Raw genomic sequence first — 24196 nt, forward strand, 5'->3', positions numbered from 1 at the left:
CGAGTATTGAATTACCTGTGTATTGAAATTGCTTCATATGAAAATTCGAGATAAACTCGTTTGGTTGAATATATAATATTTAGATTGGGATGCCGTCTGGAAATGTATATTTTTAAATTTCATGCGGACATAATAAAATAACATAAATTATATTATTTTATTAATAGTACATAACCTGACGGATGGCACGTATGTCATACAATAATACTAAAAAATATAATTATGATTTTGATTAATCGATTGACCTTAAACACTTATAAATTATATACGTTATCAAACAATATGCTAAATTAATTCATAATTACTATTGCACAAACCCTGGTTTATAAAATATTTATATAACTTCTTTGTAATCTGGTATGGGATTATTATTATTATTTTAGTGGTAATATTAAACATATCTTGGGAATGTTGTTCTAGAATCGTTAACTGGAAATAAAGTAATTTGTTTCCAAAAATAACAAAAGATTACAAAAAAAAATTAAACTCCTACGAAACAAACACTTGTCACGTCAAAAAACTATTCGCTAAAGTAAATTAGGAAGCTTTATCGAAAGGCGTTCGCTGTGAAACTATCTTTAACTTACTTTCGGATTCCATAGAGTAACGTATGGAACTTTTCTCCGATTGTTTATTTCTTATAACGATGTCATTTTTTCTGTTTCTTCTGAAATAACTTAATAAATTCTAGTTCGGATTTAAATGACATTTGTCTTAAATTCATGAGGTTATTATTTTTGATACGATTTAATATTCCTTCAACCATTTGAAGTGACAAACAAGTTAAAGTGAATTTATTATAATCTATTTCTGACGTATTTTATACTTTGAGTGTTTTTCGCTACACGCGTTTATAATTCCCAAAAATCGTAGCCCTATTTTGAACAGCTCTATTGAAATAATTAATTAAAGTGGGAAGCAGCAAAAAAATGGACCATTATTTTAAAAAAAAAATTGTTTTAATCGCTGAAGGCATTTAATGAATGATAAATTTTTTTTGTTAAATATATGTATTATATATTAGTAAGTAAAATATTTAAAAAAATACTTGTATAGGTAGGCTACTCAAATTCCAAACGTATTATTAATTTAGTTAATATTTTTCATGACAAGCAATTCGCAGAAGCGCTTCGTCAGGAGGTAGACTAGAAGTTACACGATCGCGTTAGGAAGAACATAAAGCTGTATTTCCTCTGATCTCTCCGATCTGTATCGGATTGCTCTACCATCATATACTTAGAGTGACGGAAAAGGAAGTGCACCTGTACAAGATATAAGGGCACATATGTCCTTTTCTATTTTTTACGAAAACGGCTTGACACTTAAATATTATTATAGTACCTAAATAATATAGAAAAAAGAGGCTATAACAGAAATAGACGAGTCGAGTTTATAACTGCAGAAAACACAGCTATTACCTCGTGGTACCGTTGATAAAATTATAATTTAATAAATCCTTAATGATATTAAATATTTTATGATATTTTTTAAGCAATTTGAGGCGTAAAGTCAAATCCTTTGAAGTGATAACGCCAAGCGATTTAAGTCCATTTACGCTAAACCGAATTCCATTTTACAGTTGTCTATTTTTTCTTAAAAGGCAAATTTTTATAAAGTTTTTAACTTTTTTTTTAATTCTTACCGAAAAGTAAATCTCTTTTAAGATTATCCCTGTTTATAAGCACTTGAAATTTTATTACAGTGCCTTAATCTTCTTTGTTATTTGTAATGTGGTTTGTTAGGTGTAAATTATGAAATATAATTAATGTAAGGGATACATAAAATAGGGTGATGACGGTGACGTTACCTAGTAAATAATATGTCAATCATTAATAATAAATAATTAATACTGATGTTGAAATATAACTTAATGAAAACTTATACAGTCAACAATAAATATTTATACATGCTGGTGATGATGATGATGCCTTGAGTGATTTTGGTCACAGCTGTCAATATCAGTCAATACTATTGCAGATATTCTTGGCTACAAGTGCGTGCTCAAGCATAAAAGCTCTCCCGTTTCTCACATTCTAATAATCAGATGAGATAATAAATGCAAAATTATTAACACAACCAATTAAATTTATACAATTTCTGCGGCCAAGCTTTTAGTGAGAATTATTTAGCACCGAAACCCAATTTATTATCATTCCTACATTGGATATGAACACAGGACCTCGGAATCGCCTTATATTATGCTATGGCATAATATAACAATACTATATAACAGATCAAAGAGGGAGGTATTTAGGCTACAATGTATGTAAATATTCATTGAATTTTGTTTCAAATAGCTCGTTAAAGTAACGTTTCCTTATATAGGCTATAGAATAATCTTTGATAGAGAGAAACTTTATCTCTTTGGGGTGGAATAAAATTGCGCTCTTATATCAGCGTTACAAGATACAGCGATGTTTTAATTACAAACAATGTAGCTAAACATTATATGTATGAGTGTAGGGAGGAGTGTGATATACACAGTTACATATATATATACCTATGTGAGATTTACAACGCAAAGTTTATTGTATGTGTGAATATGTACTATATAAATACAATTATATACGCGTACAGGCTAATGGACTACCTGATGGTAAATGGTAACGATCGCCTATAAACATTGGCACTGTAAGGAATATTAATCATGCCTCGAACAGCCAATATGATAACAATCTTGGAAATTAAGATGTTATAGCCCATGTGCCTGTAGCACAGACACAATGCCCTTTTTAACACTGACTCACTCACTCTTCACACAACACACAATAATGCTGTGTTTTTGGCGGCAGAATATCTGTACATTTACACAGACGGGCTTGCACAAAGCCATACCTACCCTACGAATAGATTTAAAGTATAGTTGAATAAGCCTAAGAGTAATGACATGAAACTTTAAATAAGACGAACACAGTACAAGATCACTTGGAACAATAAATAATTACACTGAATGCTATATCAAATAAATTTCGTACATTCCTTAATGCTACCTGTAGAGCTATTAGTCTTGCCTGATCGCTTCCATGTCGCGTCAGGTTCTCGTTCTCTTAAACGATCAGAATAAGGCAATAGGAGAGTACTTGTTAGTGTGCACGCACTTAAGCACTAAAATATGCTCTTTGCAAATTGACAGCCTTTTTCGAGAATTCGAGAATTGCCAACAAGGTAAAAATCGTCCAGATGAAAAATAACAGTATATTACTTCAATTCAATAAATATATATATATATATATATATATATATATATATATATATATATATATATATATATATATATATATATATATATATATTATAAGAGAGAATACTTTTATAAATTTTAAAATTATTCTTAAAATATAATTGATAAAAATTTTGGTTCTACAAAACATTTATCAATTTTCACGTTCAATTTCTAAACGTCGACGAAAACAGACATGTGAAAATTAAATTTTGAAATTCCATTATTCGTTTAAAACTCTTCGTTGCTTAAATAACCTTGCGTAAAATTCTTTTACTATCCACTAAAGGGCCGATCCAATTTGTCTCGGCGTGTTTTCGAAACAAGCCAATCACTGGTCCCCTATTACGATTCGCTGGAACTGCCGATCTAATCTGTTAAGCTTCAAGCTTTATCAAATACACCTTTTGCCGTGATAACTGCACTATTGAACAAGTAATTTGTAAATTGAAAACAAAACCAAGTTAATTATCATTTATTTACGTTGCATTTACATTTTGACAATCATTTAATTTCTTTATGGATTTCAAAAGACCGATGGTTTAATGCATATTTGTCATAATATAAGTATTAAAATGATGATTATGGCCTTAAATATGTTTGATAATCTTAATAATTCGTATATGTCCATCCAATTGGGATGAAATTTATAATCCTTTTATTGTATTTAATTTCGTAATTTAAAGGGAAAATAAGTAAAATCAGTACATCTCTTGAGACTAAAGAACAACTTCAGAACAAAGGTACTTGTGTAACCAACCACGGATGTCCGTCTGCTCCAACTCCCAGTGTGTGTTGTAGTTCTGTTTCGATGCAAAGCAGATTTTCTTGAATTACTAACTTCAAAAGACGGACAATTTCCTGAGTCTTATATAATACAATGAATTACAAAGACCATAGGTTTGTTTGTGTATAGAAATAAAAAATGAAAAAGAAACCATAACAAACCTTACAATAATAATAAATTAAAAATCTTTAACAAAGTCGCTAATTCAAAACTGCTCAGCAAGCACTGACTTTCCAGTCATTTGTTTATAATAAATCTTATGTTAAGTATAAAAATTATGGACAACCATCCGTACCTAGATCGGTATATTTTTCGAGACATCAACAAATGTTCCTGTATTTTAAATAACTTAAAATATTAATTCAAATTGCTTTGATACAAAACATGCAACGAAAAATATATTCTTGTATGAAAAATATTTTTTATATTTAAACTCGCACCTGATCAAATTCGTGTATACGCAGCGGACGAAATTAATTTAACAAAAATATTGTCGTTCTTAAATATATCCACGAATTGATACGTTCCGTTTACAAAAAAGTATTTAGGTATTTATTAATTAACTTTAATAAATAAAATTAAATCTATATTTATTTATTTTAATTTTATGTTACATATTCAAACTTTTGATTGATATCACATCTGAATAAATAAACGTATTCGGGTATTTACTGGAATTATAGAATGACTTTATAAAATTTTTACTATAAACAAAATTAATTTAGTCCGATTTGTAAATAATAATTTCCTTTAATTTATTTTGTGCTTGATACAAAAATATTCTAAGTTAATTAGAGGGTCAAATGTTACCTTTAATTGGGGCAAATCCAGTGATTGTCTATAAGCGCGTAAAACATTTTGTCATCTATTGAAACATAAAGACCGGTGACATCGTTACGCTAGATTAAACACCGATCCGTTCTTATTTACTCTATTAGATAAATTAGAACACTGCTTCTAATACTTTTCGAAGTATATTGTGAAAATATCGGATGATTAATAAAATTTGAACAGACATTTTATTTCGAACTCAATCATTTAATACTGTTCTAGAAACCTATATTTTTAAATATCAGGTCGTGAAAGTGGCCTTGCCAAGATCAATGCGGATTAATCGCGGAAGTGAAAACTATTAAATATGTTGCATACGATATACGATGTGTCGAACTACAAGTTCAATGAGTCGCAGTCTATTAAGCAAGCTGGATTTTGGGTAGGATATACGGCACTTGGTCATATTACACAATAACACATGACGGAGAAATGTCACGAATTCAAGTCTCTTGCTCTAGCTTTCGTAGACCCTGAAAAGGTATTCTACGTAACGTAGAATAATGGGTTGTATTCCAGGCACCTCGTCACATTGGTTCACAAAACGGTAGTGTGCGTATAGCTGTACATTTCGTTTGTACTGCACATGTTAATTTTCTCACAAATCTATTGTGTATCTTTCGAGCGGCTATTCATTGTTAAGGTATTCAAAAGGGAAGAATCAATACAAATCAATACCGAAACTCGTATCAGTTACGTTTTTGGTGAGATGATTTATTTCGCAGATATTTAGGATTCTCAGTGCGCTGTACAATATTTCATTTTATTATCATTTTTCTCGATAAAAAATGTAAAGTTTTTGTTCATTTCAATATGATTACGATTCACACTAAAGAGATCATAGTTACAGTGTAATATGAAAATAAACGTCTGAAGAGAGTTGATATTATATACGATATTATTTATATATAATATACGTTGACTTAAAATGCCAACGCTTGAAACTTTACACACTAGATTACAATTACAAAACTATGATATTCTTAACATCCAACTTCACAGATACGTTCCTGTATTGAGATTTAAAGAGAAAATCAGGTCAAAGACATGTGCTTAATAGCTTTGGTTTTATATGATATCAGATAAACTGTATGCTATGCATATATGTTTATACTATATTCAACATGGGTGTCCTACAATTCTAATTGTTTATGTGATGGAGGAAAATCTTGTAATAACGCAAACATTTCATCCATTAGATTGGTTTCAATTTCCTACTCTGTAGGGAGTGTAAGATGTTATGAGCTTCGGTCAATTTTTATATTGTGACATATTTTTCTTGTTATTAATAATAAATTATTGATATCTATAAAAAAGGGAGATAGATGTGCATTTTGGATATGCGAAATTCATTATTTTGAATTCATATTTTAAAACACATGTATGTTTTGTTGTGTTGAAGTATTACAAATAAGGTTTAAAGCATTTCAATTAAGGAAAAACTATATTTGGTAGGTAAATTTGGTTCGTATCAATTAATATGATTTAATTTTCTTTCCATATTTTAGAAATAACGCCGTAATGAATAAACAATGTTACATATACTATTTTAATTGGCTTATTTAAGATCTCTTACATTAGTTGGATCATAGACACATTGAATACCTAGAATATAAAAGATAGATTAAATTATCCATCTAGATCAGTTTGACACTAGATTGAAAGTAAGAAATATTTATTAGCGTTGTCGTCGTATTTCTTTTTAAAAGTGATTACGTTAAAAAGTATGTGACTATTTGCTAAAGTACTTATTTTCTTTACAATTTTCTTTATTCGATAATAATTTTAATGTAATTGTCTTTCTCGATAATTCTTATTGAAGTTAATATATTTAAACAGATATTAAATCTGGCATTCGTACCCGTGGCTTCATCCATCTCTTTCTTATAACTCTTCTTTATTGCCTTTATTATTATCACTTTAAAAGCGTGTTTGTGTCCATTGAGGAGAGTGACGTCACTTATATTGATTGGAAATATTGGCCATTCGTCCGTCAACCCGCTTAGTTCCAACAACTTTGGTACAAGGCTATGGATCGAATTGATTGCAGATTAAATGCCTAATCACTGAAAAATATTGTATAATTTAATTGACATAAATTTATCACCTTTAAGGATCCTATACAAAATTTTTTGTTTAAATCTTTTCTACAAAAATTAATAATTAATGACCCTCAGTTACACTAAAGTTTCCTTCGCACTTTAGGAGTATTTGAAGCTTATTCCATAATTACGATCCAATGCGCGTTGTTGAAAACACATATGTAGGTATATCAAATTTTCTTTAAAAACTCGATGCACTACGAATTATAAACTGAAATGAAGTAGCTACTTGAAAATTACGTTCGTAATCGTTCGTTCGTTCGGGTCTTTTGAAGTCTTATATAAAAAGTATCGAAAGTCTGTAATCCAATTATATCTATAGTTACAATGGGTCCTTCCACACCAACGATTCACTCTAAGTAACTTCATATTGATGGAAATTAGCGGAGCACCTCGTTCGACTAATTAATCGCTCCCATGACATTTCCAGTACGTCGTCATAAGGGAAGCAGTATTTCTTGTTTGGATTATTCCTTCCCACTTTCAAAGTTCCATATCACCCGCATAGATGTCCGAAAATCCACAACTGTGTGATTTTTAAAACCATTTTCTGCCTCGCACAACCACACTGTGGCAGCAGTTTTCGCTGGTGATTTTTCCGAATCTATAAGACTTGAAAACATTCAAGAAAAGGGTGTACTCCTTCTTTAAAGACCTACCAACGCACCTGCAAGCAACCCAATGTTGCAGATGTCCATGGGCGGTGGTAATCACTTTCCATCTGGTGAGCCTCCTGCTCGTTTCAATTAATTATTATTATTGATTAATTAAATTACGTAACTTAATTGTATCTTCTTTGATTATATTATGTTGAATAAATTTTAAAACCTTATATCTTGTGAAGCTTGATATAGTGAGATTCGGATGTCGTAGCGATCGCGCCGACGGCTCGAACAAGCCTGTCGATAACGACGGGCGCTCGGCCTTTTATAACAAAAATAGGTGGGTAGACTAATTACCCAACATAACACCTGTTTACAAACACTAAAATATTTTAGACTAATTTAACATTTCACAATTCATTAAAAATTATTGATTTAACAATGAAACAGTTTCAAATTATTAAAATAATCATTTGTGAACACGTGTTTTTCTTAAATTCGTGGTTTCGCTCCGACATATACATTAACATTTTTTGCAGTAATGAGCTCAGTACGTATTGCGACAAAAATGTAAATAATAATATGTCGAATACAGAAATCCCACAGGGCGAAATATCTCATTACATTATTGAAGCTTACATTTTATCGAAAAATATGCCCACAGCGGGTCCTTGCGGTTTTATTTGCTTTGGAAAGACTATCTAAATCTAAAATTAAGTTATCGATGTATGTAAATATGTTTCACATAATTAAAGTATATATATGAAATATTTAAAATCTCAATGGGATGTTGATTCTTAGTGTATACCTTGGAGTAATAGAGACAATATATATGTATTTGTAATAGGAATAAGACTCCTTTGACTGCCTTTGCTAGATGTAGCTGGTACATTTTCACCCCGAAGATTGGAATTTCGTTGCAACGGAGAAATGTTACTACTAATCTCGCCAACATTCCACGGGGATATGATTTGTCATGACGCGTGGCTGGAATAACAACAAATTTAATAAAATAGCTTTTTATGTATGAGAATATTCATGTAAATAAACATAGTTTTATCCGATTTCAATATATTATAAAGGCTAGAAAATGTTATCTATGGGCTATTTATTGTAAAATAGATACATATACATATATATGACACGATGACACCAGTTGAGTTTTTATTGATTAGTTATGTGATCGGTTTCGCGTATACAAAGACGTTCTTTAAAAATTTCGGAAGCGATTTAATAAAAAAAATTACTAATTTAAACAAAATATTAAATGTCAATAAACAGTTGCTTAGTTAAGAGCTGTATTTTTCATTGTTGACATATTTCTTTATTTCCAGCATATGGAAACTTGGGTAGCGTTTTGACAACGCAAGGAAGACTCGCCGAAGCCGAAGTAGCATTCGAGAAGGCGCTAAAACATCGTCCAAATATGGCCGACGTGCACTACAATCTGTAAGTACATTATAATAAATAACATAACATTTATTACACGAAAATACGAGAAAGCCGACGTGTGCTTTTCGCGTGTATTTATATTCATCGCATAAATTTCGATTTCACGCTACGTATGCGCGAGTTATGGGCATAGCGCGTTATGAAAATTGGCGGAAAACACGTCCCATTATCAAAACAATAAAAATAATATGATCATTTTTTTTATTTTCACATTTATTTCAATTGTAACTTACATTTTTATGCTTAATATGTATCTATCATTAGAATGTAACGCTATTTATATTATTATATTATAATGATATGATAATTAGTAATTGTATTTATAGCATTTTTTATAATACCTGTAGAGTTAAAAAAGTTAAATAACATTTGAATTGAGACAAATTATTAGTAAAAGTTTGCTACTAACTTACTTTGAATTTCTGAATAGCTTATAAAGTTTGACAGTGAAAATAATAATTAGAATTATTTTAAAGCACTTCAGAGTGCTACTTTTGAATGTCTTATTTGCGGTTACTTATTCAAGAAACCACACGGATTATAGAATTGTCTACGAGGCGTAATTCAAAAGCGTCTCTTATATAAATAGCGTACTGAAGTCGAATATGTGTCACGTATATAAGTGAGTTTAACGGTTCGTTAAAAACCGATGGGTTACTGATGTATCCTAACGATTCGTTAACACGGGTCTCCGCATTCAATAATAAGTGTAATAAATAAAATCTACTGTTAGTTAAACATCTGTTTTCGTACGGTTATAACTATTATATATTGTATTCGATTTTCAACCACGATCGTTTTATTTTTCTCCTCACGCGACATTTCAACAGATGCATCTGCGGTGGTCACTAGACCACACTAGAATATATAAAAGAATTATTATAATTTAATGATAAATCATTATTATTCACATATAATTTGTTTATCGTGTACATTTTCTTCCTTGTTTTTTTTTTTAAATTAAATTACATTACGTTTTCGTTGCTGTAAATGCTGTTTATAAAATAGTACGTAGTATGTCGTAAGTACAATATGACCGACCTATTTCTGTGTCGAAATTGGCTTGACATACTTTCAATTGGAACTAAAGAAATAAGGCATCAAGATAAGTAATATTGTGCGATGTATACAAATATTTTACAGCTAAGATTTCTCAATACAGTTTTTTTAAAGAATAATTGCAAAGCCCCGAATTACTTAAGGAACCTATCACTTGTATTAGGAATGGGGACGACAATTGCCCAAGGGGTCGGAATCGATCCTGCGACTTTTACATTGCTAGGCGGCCCTCAAACCATTGCGTTATAGACGCTTACAATTATATTAATCGAAATTTAATAAAGTGTAAAAACCAAGCAAAAATATTTGAGTTTTTATGCGCTTTACATTGTGTTAAAGAATATATTGAGAACAAACCTGTGTGTGAACAAAATGTAAAGACAATTATTGCTCCAAAAGTTTCATATGTCCCCCTTAACAAGAGAGGTGGCCGTTGTCCAGGGAGAAAATAACGATTTTATACTGTACTAGCGACGCGCCCCGGCTTCGTACGGGTGTAATACTGATGCTAAATATAGTACAGAATTGTTTATTTAAGACATCACATTATAAACTTCTAAAATTATCAGTGTTTCTTTAATATAGTGTCCATGTATTGTATACAAAAACCTTCCTATAGAATCACTCTATATATTAAAAAAACCGCATCAAAAACCGTTGCGTATTTTTAAAGATCTGATGAGCATACATAGCGACATATAGCGGTAAGTTTGTAAGTGTTTACAAAGGGATATGGGGATAGAGAAAACGACTTTGTTTTTTTACTAAGTAGTATTAAGATTTTGTACAAAAAAAAAAATTAAGAATATCTAAGAAACGACCAAAACGTGGATATAGGGTAAGAAATTCATCTTTCAGGTTCCCTTCCGATGTTTTCCTTTACTGGTACGAATTCGGTGATGCTAACCCTATACCCAATCACTAGGAGGCTTTTTGTGCAATGATTAAACGAAATCCCGAAAGACAAAGATTGAAAAATCTTTGAAACCGTGAACTTGAAAATCTCTATTTATTAATACAAATGGTTTGTACTTTAAAGTTCTTTTGCCAGTGTATTTATATTGAGTTTGATACTTGCAATAGTATATTCAGTACAACATTATTGGAAGCATTGTTTTAAATATATTGCAGGTAGAACAAAACAAGGATAAACATGAAATGAAATTGAAACATTCTAGTTCGTTACAAAATTTTATAAAAAATATTTGGACGTCGAATATTATTACTGGAAATGTATTAAATATTTTAGTACGTGTTCGGTGTATTGTATATTGAATTCGTTCAAAACGACACAATCAATAGGGAGACTACCGGCTGGCCCATTAATTCACGAGGCTTCGAGTTCTTGAATTAATCGGATACGCTCCTCTGCCACCTAAGCGTTGGGTTTCCGTGCAGTTTCACAAATTAACGTCAAGCCATACGATCACACAATGTAATTACTGGCACGACAGCGTACGGTTAAAGTTTTTTCCGCAATAATTTGTATTCCCCTTTGTATTGCTTCGAAGTTATTCCATTTCCTAGACAAACAATCTCGGAAACTATTTAAAAGGCACTTATATACTAGCTGTTCTTCGCGGTGACACACGCATTTTTCTCATTAGATCCCATTATTTGTATACCCATGTTAATATATCTTATCATCTGCTTTCGTATATATATTTGTTTATATATTTATTCGTGTGTGTTTATAATATACCGGAATAATGTAATTTACTATTTTGTATAATCTTATTTCTAAATTCATAATATTTTTTGTACTAGTTCAAATATACACTATTGGCTAGAAATTTGCTTAAATCACAGTAGAAAAACTCGTTACCGTAAAAATGGCTTCAAGTAAAATCCATTGTATTTTCCAAAAGGCCGCAGAATTAAGATTGTACATACATGAGTACAAGAAGTAAATGTACCACATATAAAATATAACTAAAAGCTACTACAACACTAATTTCCCCGTAGATTATTTTTTCTTCCCCTGGGTGAACATTCATATGTTCGTTAAAAAAGTTGCAAGCAGATGTTTATACAGTGATAGAAATATGGCTACCACATTAGAAGTCTGTTATTTTTGAAATAGGCCGGGATGTTCTAGTGATTAAATGGGGAATGACTACGATTTGGTACCACTGTAACTTGACTGAAGATACAGTACAGCATATGTTGAAGGATATAAACGAGAATAGCTTGAGAAGTTGAATCAAACCACTCCCATTGCATCAGAACCGCTACCAAGGAAAGCGGAATGGAGGAACGTATTCCGACAGAGGTAGGCGTTTAAGACCGCTATAGTCCAGAAGATGGTGGTGCAATAATGAAGGCTTGGGTTAAAATAACCCCGTAAAATAACACCGTTTTCTCTCTCTGAGGAGAGGTTCAGTAATACACGAACTTCTCAGACACTGATCTGACAATGAGTGGTCAAAATCTGGGACGGCAATTTCAAAGGTTTTAGGGGGAAACCTGCACTTGTCGGATCTTTTTTTCTAATACTGGATAGACTACAAACGTTCTATTTCAGACAGAAAGAGGCTTGCTGCTTTTTTATTTGCAATATCAGTGACGTGTATACGGTATTAATGACGTGTATGTCAATACGCGTCCCCGGTACCGAACAAAAAAGGTTCGTTTCGCTTTGATCGTTGCGTTCATTAACAATATAATTGTTAAATTCAAAGTGATATTAACATCAGATAAACTGTAAATAATTTTAGATATATAATAATTAGTTGATAGCAGTACCCACACAGCAGTAAAGCGAGGTAAATTTTACTAGTTACTTAACTTACTTTACTCCTGTAATGCTTGGCAATAAAATATTTTAATGATATTGTATTATTGGAATTATTGATATTTGTACCTCAAAAATATTGTAATTCCGTTAGATTTGCGCGTAAAGTCTTTCCGGACGTGTCGGATTTTCCGTCCCATCGGATTATAAGAGTGAGAACAGAAAGCCCTCTTGAGATCATATCTCTTGCGTAGTTGGCTAGAATCCCTTGAGAATGGCCTCAGTCGTTAAATTTTTACATGTTTCTTTATGAAAAAAAGGAACAGCGTGCTGAAATAATGATAAAATGAACGATACTATTTCTAGGAAATTATATTTAAATTAATACATATTTTTATCGGTCATGTTATAATCATGTACTACATGCTTTCAATATAAGGTCATGTAATGTGATGACGTATTATTGTACGTATTTTCCGATGTTATCTTTAATAACAATATGTGCTTCGAAAAATCAAATAAGCCCGGCCAGCTGGAATTTTACGATACTTGCTGTGTTTCCCTTTTTACGACAGGGAAAATTTATTAGCAATGGAATCTGCAGATATTGAAGTTGTTGGATTTACATTCAATTAGTTTACATTTCATGTATTTCTTGCTGAAGAATAAACAAATATGTTTTATACAGTTGAAAACGTATGTTCTATAATATATTTCATTTATAAAATAATTTAATAGAGATAGAATAAATTTTACCTTTTAATCTATGTGAAATAAAATTAAAACAACATAATTATCAAAACTAAATTATACGTCATATTAACGATATTACTATATTTGTAATATAGATATAATAGAAATTACTAAAGCCAACAATTAAATAAACAATAGTGATTAATTATAGGGAACTAACGGCTTTTCCTTTGTCTGGCTGGAATAAAAGTGACATTTAATTATTTTGCTACACATTAAAATTTCAACCAAATTCAATTGATAGTCGAAAATAGATAAATAAACGTTATGAAACTTCAATATTACATCTCAATATTTTTTATTTATTAGTCAGGGCGGGCCGCTAATATAATATAAAAAGAACAATGCAATCGATTAAGTATTTAATTCGACAGTTAATAGGATTAACGGGTATAGCCTTGAAATTAATTGCTCTGTAACCAATTTAACAATATTCCTTCAAACCGAAATATAGATTTCACTTTAAACGGATCAAAATGAGAAATTGTTATCGAATTTAGCTCATGCGGCTCAGCCACACACATGAAAATATAGATAGAAAATATACTAGATATTTCCTGTTTTTGAGTTGATACAGAAATTAAAAAAATACCAATCTACAAACTGGCTCTCGACCTATTATGGCTAAGGCTATGCACTTTTCAATCTACAGAAAAAAAGATAATTGGAATTTTAGCGAACACCGTACGAACTGGCAAGCTTTATTTTCAAAAGACTTTATTTTTTATGCTATTGTTTGGCGGACGAGACATGTAGGCCACAAGATGGTAAGTGGTCACCACCATCCATAGACAATGGCGCTGTAAGAAACATTAACCATTCCTTTCATCGCCAATGCGTCACCATTTTTTTTTTCTCACTGGAAAAACGCTTTACGCGCTTCCCCCACGTGATGGAAAGTGGGGGGGTGTGTGGGACTCCCCGGAGCCCTGGACGTCTAGTGCGCCCAAGTACGCCGGGTTTACCAACTAAAAAACCAGCGGTACCCTCTCCGTCTTTCCGCGGACGCCACGGGATCGCTTACGCATGCTACCGTGACGCCCTGACGGTCGGCCCGCCTATGCGGGCCTCCAACTCCTAGGGGGAATTCCCGGGATACTGGGACGCCCCCTGGTCCCTGCGGCGCCTATTAAGGCGGGGGGGAAGGTGCGCATAGCGCCTTTTCCTCCTCCCCGGTCGTCTTCTGCGGAGCGAGTCGGCGGCGGCATTATTTTCCCGCTCCCGCTCCGCGGCTTCCTTCTGCGACATGACACTTTCGCAGAAGGTGCGCATCTCTGACCAGCACATCGCGCTACTGAGCATGGCGTTGATAACGCTCGGTAGCGAGAGGTCTCCACCCATAGTCGCCGCAAGGATGTGACTCTGGGGTCCCCACGCAGCACACTCGTACAGGGTGTGGTACGCCGTGTCCACTGGCGCACCACACTCGTGGCAGGAGGGTGTGGCAATGCGTCACCAACCTTAACTAAGATGATACATATATTTCTTGTGCCTGTAGTATATAGATATTCAAATCGAAATTATGGGCCACTAACAAACACACACAATATATAAACCTGAATACTTGCTTTTTTTTACGTTATTTTTATTTTTAAGCTTGCTTTCTTTGATCATCCTTTTTTTCTTCAGAATTTTATGTGACGGTGCAAGCCGGTCTTGGGAGATACCATTCGATCATCACATATACACTCCTTCCACCACACAATCCTTAATAATATTGTGTTCCAGTTTGAAGGGTGAGTGTACTGGCACAGGAAACATTTAATCTCACATTTAATCTCAGCTTCAAAGTTTATACATAAGTATATAAGTATATGCAATGTTAATTAATATTGTCTATAGTCAGTGATGTACTTACTACCTGTATATTTGTCCGCCCAATATAAATAAACTTTATTTTAACTTTCACCATGTTAATAGCTTCATAGTATCATTTTAATTTATAAATAATTGTGTGAGGTCGAGCAAAATTAGATTTGCTTCACCCCTGAAAACTAACGCCATTTGAAATAGAGTAGACTCTTGATAGCAAATAAATAGCTATCAAATTAGTTAAAATGCCGAAGCATAATATAAAGATTGAATTTACGGTATTTTTACTAGATATCCAGAAAAAGTCACAAATCTGATTTTTTTATAGTTGCACTTAATACGCTTGAGTTCTTTTCTTCACTTCAGTTGTCGAGATTCAGTCTTATAATGATAATGTGTCAAAGCCTGCAATCTTGTACTTTTTGCTTCTTGGACGTTGTCCGATGTGACCGAGCTTGTTAAATTGTTTAATAGCTTTAGAGACTAATTGACGACTCACGACGAGAAAGTTAACTATCTCACACTGACTTTTTCTAGCTTCGTTTAAAGAAATAATTTTATCCTCTCTCGAAGACAATAAAATGAAAGGATAAGATCTGTGAGATTTAAAATAGATTATGCTTAAATCTGATATGTATATAAACATTGATATCTTAATTAATTTCTCGACTTAATTTAACACCTTAAAGTATAATTTACTAAATGTCAATGAAATAATCTGATTATAAGTACCGAATTTATATAAATGTTATGAAATAAATTAATAGAATGTTGCTATTAATAAATTTCTTATTTGTCCATTTAGTCTGAAATGGCTTTAATCCACGGCTTACAAGAAGTTTTAAGAGTTGTCGATTTATAATTACAATTTGTGTTCATTTGTTTAGAAGATAATAGTCAATGATGAAAATGTACATTAATTTAGGTATAAAAGATTATAAATCGAAAGTTTATACCGTTGTGATATATTAAAATATAAATAATTAAATTATTTATTAAGTGGTGGCGTAATCGTAATATAGTATTGTTTTTGTTTAAGTTAGGCACAGTAGTATCATCATAGTTTAAGTTTATCAAAACGAATTTTTAATTTCCCTTAGTAGTCAAGCTGGATCACAGTATCACAAAGTATTGGTGTTATCATAAAGTCTGAGACCTAAAGGTCAACGTCCCTTTGAAGTTTGTCAAAGAGCTAGATGGGCTTGCACAAAGTCCGACCATCTGTAAGTTCGATTCAATTCATTCGATTTTCTTAGTATTATTATTCTTATACTTTTTCCGATTATTATTTCAATTGAGACGAATTAGTACCATATATTGTTTCGCATAATTATAAAATAGATTATGTATTTCCATTATAGATGTGTCTCGGATACTCCATGTTTATATCCGGATCTTTTTACCGGATCATTGGTAAAAAGATTTAACAGGGATGCTGGGACATATTTATTTTAATTACATTTTAATATTTTGATCTCTAGGACTATACTGTAATAAGGAATTCGAATCTCTGGGCAGTACACGAGTGTGAAATGTTGGAATATGAATATGAATTATTAATATATACACGTATTAAATTGGCGTATCAACGTAAGTCAGTTGTCAACATTTCACGAGTGAAACTCGAATTGTATTCTTAGAGAATCGCACTGCTGATGACCTTTGAGTGAAATGTAATGATGACATACTCATAAACTTCAGACGTGTGTCTTAAAAACCTTAATAAGAGGATTATTTAAATATCATTGTACGATACAGATGTAGCATCGGCGAAATTCGCCAAGTTAAGTACATCGTCCTCGATTCCCATCGTAAAATATTAAATATTACTTCAAAATTCGTGAGGAAGAAATTAAATTGAAGTTTAAAACTAAAAATAATTTATGAAAACGCTCACGTCCCTTTCCGGTGGTATCTGCCGCACGGGAGGTCGAGGTGGTGCCTTAGCGGGCAGAACAGTGCGGCGACGTGGCGGTACAGTGCTACGGCGCAGCGGTAGTGGTATTCACGAAGGCAAAAATGTAATTACGTATTATCTTATTATGTTTGCACAAGTCAAAACTACTAAAGGATGGTCAGAAAATGATTGAAAATAGACTAGAATACTAGAAGGGACATTTAGCTGCAATTATAGTCTGCTGCTTTGTGGGTAATCTTAAGTCCAACGACTGGCAATGCTACCGCCGTGTTCTTTTCAAATGCGCATAAATGTTCCGTGGGTTTAGCTCGTTCCTCAATACTTGACTGGACTCGGTGCGGTGCTGATCGGTAGTTGAGTGCTATGGAGCTGTTGCTGACCAATTCCAGCTAGACTCCAAGCTTTCCCAATCCAAATGCTTGAATCGATAGAATATGTCTTCGACAGAATATGTCCTGTCACCGTCGCCAGTTATGTCTATTACTTAGACACTGGAGTCCGAACTCAAACAATCCGAACTCAATTAAAAAAAATACTTTAAAAACTAGTTTATATTAATAATTCTTGCAATTTAATTGTACATTTGCTTGTTACGTTGTCATTAATAGTAAGTAAGAATGAATAAAAAAAACAAAAGAAGATCACAGAACATTCGATTTTACACATTACTTTTTCTTTTTGAATATTGTAAAAAAAAGGTTTTATATATGATGAAATAATATTAATTAAACTTAAATTATTATAAATATGTATATATAATACAGATATTATTAAAATAAAAATCGTAGGTGCGAACAATTTCTATTGGTTGCGTAAATCGGAAGTAATCAGTTTTCAACCGACTTCAAAAAGGAGGAGGTTATCAATTCGTCTGTATTTTTTTTTTTTTTTTTTTTTTTTTTTTTTTATGTTTGTTACCTCATAACTTTTTACTGGGTGGACCGATTTTGATAATTTTTTTTTGTTTGAAAGGTAGTGCTTCCCGTGGGGTCCCATTTTTTTTTTATTTTTTTCCGATGATGTTATCCGTATGAAAACGACATAAGTCTTAAATTTGCATTATGTATATGCGCGACAAATAGGTGAATAACTCAAAATCACGTTAACCAATTTTGATGATTCTTTTTTTATTATAAAGGATTTACTTTAAGGGTAGTTTGGTGAAAGTTTGGTAAGGTTCTGAGCACAGGATCCATGACAAATTAAGGGAACGGGAGGGAACGGAACAATTCTGAGGAGCACGTTAGCAATACTCGGTCGAATCTTTTATTTATGGGTTACTTGGATATTTGAATCACCTTCCGGAACGTGGTTATGTTCATGAAGTTGTTATAATCGAATAATATAATCAACTAGCGACCCGCCCCGACTTCTCACGGGTGCAATACTGATACTAAATAAACTAAAGAATTTGTTTATTTACGACATCACATTGCAAACTTCTAAAATTGTCAGTGTTTCTTTACTATATTGTTCATTTATTATATATTCAAACCTTCCCCTTGAATCACACTATCTATTAAAAAAAACCGCATCAAAATCCGTTGCGTAGTTTTAAAGATATAGGGACAGAGAAAGCGACTTTGTTTTATACTATGTATTGACGGAACTCCTAAACGGCTTACAGTTAGGGTGTGATTTGGGACAGAATTTCTTTCTGTCTTTAATCAAATTTTGTGTATGTGATGTGATGTCATATGATGTACGACATAGCATACGAATAGCTCTTTTGCAAAGTTGTTTTACTGAGGTCGATTACAGCTCTTTCGAGGGTGGTACCTTGTAGTTTATGCCGCATGACGTATTAAAGCCGCATTTTTGAAAGTCTATTTTGGCTTTATTCGAAAGTTTCTTTTGAAATTGTCCCTGAAGTAGTTTCTGATTCATATAAACAGCACGTTTAATCTATCCATATTAAGAAAAAAATGTTAGTCAACATCAGCTTCACTTAAAATCAAAAAATAAATAAAATTTTAAAATTTTATTTTAAAATTTTTGAGAGTCCTCCTAGGTAAAATTAAATGAAAAATATTAGACTACTTAAAAGTCGATTTACGATTATATAATGTAGTTATAATTATTGCTATATTTGGAGTCGGTGTCAGCCAACCCTATACTATACCTATCAAAAAACAATACGAGAATACTTTAAGAAATGTTTCTTACAAATTACCTTTTATACGATATTATACTGGGTCAATCAAGAGGCTCGTATCGCTTCTTTCTTTTGATTGTTGAAGCGTATGCCTGTGGCTGACACCGGCTCCAAATATAACAATAACTATAACTACGTTATATAATCGTAAATCGACTTTTAAGTAGTCTAATATTTTTCATTTAATTTTACCTAGGAGGACTCTCAAAAATATGTTAAATATGCAATTTTTTTTATTACTTTTTAGTGCATTTTAATTTGTTTTAAAATACTGTTTTGTTTGAAGTCGGTTTTTCTTTTTGTTAAAATTTTATTTATACGAATTTTGTCGATGCTAATCGATGCTGATCTAAGTTGTGTCGTGCTATATATTACTAACATAATAATATTATTGGAAGTGGTTATAATTACCATTATTTTCGGGTTCATGTAACTAATTCGACCTTTGGAAGGCAATTTCACAGCATTATAGCCGATTTATTGAAACGTTATAAAGGCTACATGTATATTGTTTTGTAGGATAATATTTAACAGGAAGGAAATTGAGTATATATAAATATATAAAGCGTATTTAAAAACTCATGGTTAAGTCTACGATAGTATTACGTAAGACCCAAAATCCACATCTTCTTTAAAAAGATTTAACCTTTTGTTACTTTACCATTAGTATATTATTAAATGTATGTTATATGTATATATTTATAATATATATTTATGTAAGTGTGTGTATGTTTATATATATATATGTGTATATATATGTATGTATGTGTAATGTAATTCAATATAAGGATGGCTTTATGCATCTCAGTAGAAGTACGCTCTTTCTTGCATGTGCTAAGATTGGCTGGTAGATAAGGCTATATAGCTTTAAGCCCGCCTTTTGCTCAATTTATTTTTTGTTAAATAGTTGTGCAATAAAGTTTAAATAAATAAATAAGATTTGACCAATTTTTCCACAGTATTTATACAAAATAAATTTAATTTATTTTTATTTTAAACATTTTAATGATAATTTATACATAAATTTATAAATCGACGGGAATCATCATTTTAAGAAGTAATTTAAAAGTTTTCTCGAAACCCACATTTTCTCTTATGCTTAAATTTGACAATCATGAAATAATTCCAACGAAAACGTAATATTCAATTGAAGCATTGTTTCACACATATTTATTATTATTGCACTACTTTGGCAGTTCGAGCTTTAAAACCGGAAAAGTAATATTATGAATTCAATACGCGTAGCGCTTATTAATATTCCCTGTTCATAAAATGTAATCTTCAATGTCTGACAATATGAAATTCCATATATGAGTACCTTAAACAACTAACAGCTTTGTTTTTGAACGAAGTTGTTTATTTATTTTTCTTTTATTTCTGTCGTGCCGTATTGTAAATAATGTTATGTAATTACGTCGTATTCATGTTATAAAAATTCAGACAGTGGTATTGAAAACGGTACATTCGGTGTGAATTTATTCCAATGAATAAATTCAAATACAAAGATTAAGTTTTTAATTGTTTATCATTATATTTTCAAACTCGCCTCTTAATGTAATTAATTGTGCCATGCAACAGTATTGTTCCATAACGTTGCTTAAAATTATTTATTCATAAGGTACTTATTATCATACAGAATAAATACTAGATTATAAGAAATAATTACATAACAACAGATATGTTATGCTATAATTATTTCATAATAACGTACACGTCAAAAAATAAAATAAATCATTATATTAGAGTCGTCATTCTAGTAGCTTAATATGTAATGCTCAACTCGTTGAGTTAACGGGTTTCCTTGTATTTATTAAAACCGGATGATCACTTGCAATAAAAAATGATGACGATGATGATGTCTTTTTAGCATTTAAAACTAAGCCATGAAAAAATGAACTCTAATACCGTCAACAGGCTGCCGTCCATGACATTCGAGTTTTTATGTAATTATAGCGGTTCATTAACCTTCCAAGCAATAAAAATTGTAAGGTTTGATATTTGAATAAGAAAAGTAAGAGTAAAGTCTTCGCAGCTTCGTCTTCTATATATATGTATCAATTAACGAAAGTCATAAGAGTCAACCAATTTTTATGGTAATGGTTTGCCATACGATGGCGGGAACTTAGATGGGTTTCAAACGAAAAATATTTTATGGTAATTTGGCGTCAGGGATGCATCTCTTCGTAAGACTAATACATTATTTGCTCATGACCTAAAATAAAACAAGGCATGGTAATTTTTTCACTATTTTGTCAATATGCAATAAGTTATTACTGGAGCAGGAGACTACCGAGAACAAAATTATAGAAATATATAAAATATATATAATACAGATTTCAGTAATCATTCATCAGATTTTTACATTTTGACAAAAACATGTTTATTTTTATCTATTTTCATTATATTATACGAGTATCTAAAAAGTAGAAAAGTAATAAAGCATAAAACAATTCAAAGAAAACAATTCAGTTAATACATTCCATTACATGAACTCTTACGCAAATGGGAAAAGAAGATTAAGCTGTGATTTTATACAAAGATTAGATTATTCCAATTCTGGCGGTAAGAAATCACTTGAGCACGTACGTGTCGCCAGATTTATGCACGGAGGACCGGGGTTACATTGTTAAGTGCCGACAGAAAACTTGTTATCAATAGTGTTTGAACTGTGTAAGCTCATGACACGTCAACGTGACCATTGCACTCATGAGAATATTTAAATTTAATTAAATATATAAAATTAAAAATAAGGATTCGAAATTCAAATTACGTTAAATAAAAATACTTCTCTTATTCACATTTTAATAATCTAATTATGTTAGTAAATCTTGATGTGATATATCTGAAGCTAAACCTAAAAGTAAGTTAGAATTTTGATTCGATTGTTGAAATTGTGTATTATGTAAATATTCAATGGATAAATTCCATTACTAGCTCTGCAAATCCATATTCACTCGACACCGTTTCCATTACGAGGAAATGGAAGTACTTATAGTCATATACCGAACTTGGTACAGTCGTGCATACGTGTCTAGTGACTGTAGTTGTATGTGTACAGGGAATAGCGCACATGTGTAAATTGTAGGTAGTAGAAAATGAGGCGAGGCAAGCGTAGTAGTGAAAGTGGTAGCGTGTCCCGACGGCGATAAGGCGTAGATTAAACTCATGTTTGCTCACACACACATATTTAACATTCTCGCCAGCTAGACTCGCGACAACACTTGCGAGGTATTTTGCATATCGTTTGTTTGCAAAACAATTTGGTTTGAACGTATTTGCTAGCTTCAGGGCTTGATATCGTCGGTTTAAATGTTGGTATTCATTATTTAAAGTTAGTAGTCTGTTTAAAATATGCTTTGTTTATTTATATTATTATCTTTCACTCTATCGTTTTATTATTTTTATATTGAATCTGAAAACTAAAACCAAAGATCCCGGATGGCATAGTGGTTAGACCGCGTGCAACTTAACCGATGATTGCTGGTTCAAATCCTGCCTGGGTTTGAACCAACAATCACCCACGGGCACCACTGAATTTCATGTGCTTAATTTGTATTTATAATTCATCTTGTGCTTGGCATTGAAGAAAAACCTCGTGAGGAAGCCTGCATATACCTAATTTCAACGAAATTCTGCCTCATGTGAATCTACCCACCCGGATTGTAGCAGCGTGGTGGAATATGCTTCATTGGTAGAGGAGGTCTTAGCCCAGCAGTGGGAAATTTAAAGGCTGTTGCATTTTCAAGGTATGTTTAGATGAAGAATGAAAATATATCTAAATTGATAAATACAAGGGAACCCGTTCACCATATAATTAAGGGTAGTCGACAAAGCTTGGAGTTGCTGGATTGTGGCGTACCACATAATCATCATAAAGCCCAAGTGACTCTGGTTTATTTAAAAGCTTATGAATAAATTCAAATAAAAAATAAACTTAAAAATAGTTTTTATTAAAATGTATTTTAGATTATTTCTTAAATGAGAACGTACTTCTTTCTATCTGTTGATGAGAGCAAATGCGAGCAAAAAATGACAAATATATTTTCAATTCAAATTTTACCTTAAAAATTTCAGCTTCAGTCAAAGTTGTTGTCGAACGGTAATTTGACGTAAGAGCAGTGTCTAAGTTAAGTCTATATTTGAGTCCGTTTGCCTTTAACGTGACTACAGATGTTCAAATAATAGTACCGAACTTGTCGAAACTTCTGCGTCTAAAAACAGTTGGACTTATGGAATTGTAGCCTGAAATAGAAACAATATAGGTTCTAAATGAAGATATAATAGAAAGTCTATTCCAAATTTCATTTCGTCGTTTCGATATTGAATGGAAATAATAATATAACAAATATCAATAAAAACTTTTAGGTATTTATATTTTCTTCTTTCTTTTGTTTTCATTATTTTCGTTTCGAGTGTCAATTTTTTTTACAGCACCAATGTCTTTTTGCTGCCGTTATCATTTATTACATTAGGTAGCGCATTAAGCTAATTTTAATAAGTAATAATTGTTAGTACCAATAGCTTAATTAAATAGCTAGAAATGTAAATTACTAGAGTTGACCTTCGCCTCTGGGCTTTATTCGTATTGATGCAGTTATATCACTTAACTGGAAGTGAAAATTATAACATAAGTGATTTATTGTAAATAGGCACCGCTAGGTTACTTTTTTATAATGTTAATTAATTTTAATATTGGACAACATCACATACATTCCTCTGATACCATAGCTAACCATAGCTAATGCACATTTGTTATGGAAAACCAGAAGTA

The 24196-nt window shown here is 31.8% G+C and overlaps 1 protein-coding gene across 1 annotated transcript in view; it reads left to right on the plus strand.

Moving 5' to 3' along the window:
- LOC124532139 (protein O-mannosyl-transferase TMTC1-like) overlaps positions 1-24196 on the plus strand; it is a 116781-nt gene that overhangs the window by 77471 nt on the left and 15114 nt on the right. The window contains exon 5 of the mRNA XM_047106852.1: positions 8877-8991. Coding sequence (XP_046962808.1) covers positions 8877-8991 — 115 coding nt within the window. The remainder of the gene's footprint in view (positions 1-8876; positions 8992-24196) is intronic.

This window comes from Vanessa cardui, chromosome 8, assembly GCF_905220365.1.
Source record: "Vanessa cardui chromosome 8, ilVanCard2.1, whole genome shotgun sequence".
In the NCBI taxonomy this organism is placed as follows: Eukaryota; Metazoa; Arthropoda; class Insecta; order Lepidoptera; family Nymphalidae; genus Vanessa; species Vanessa cardui.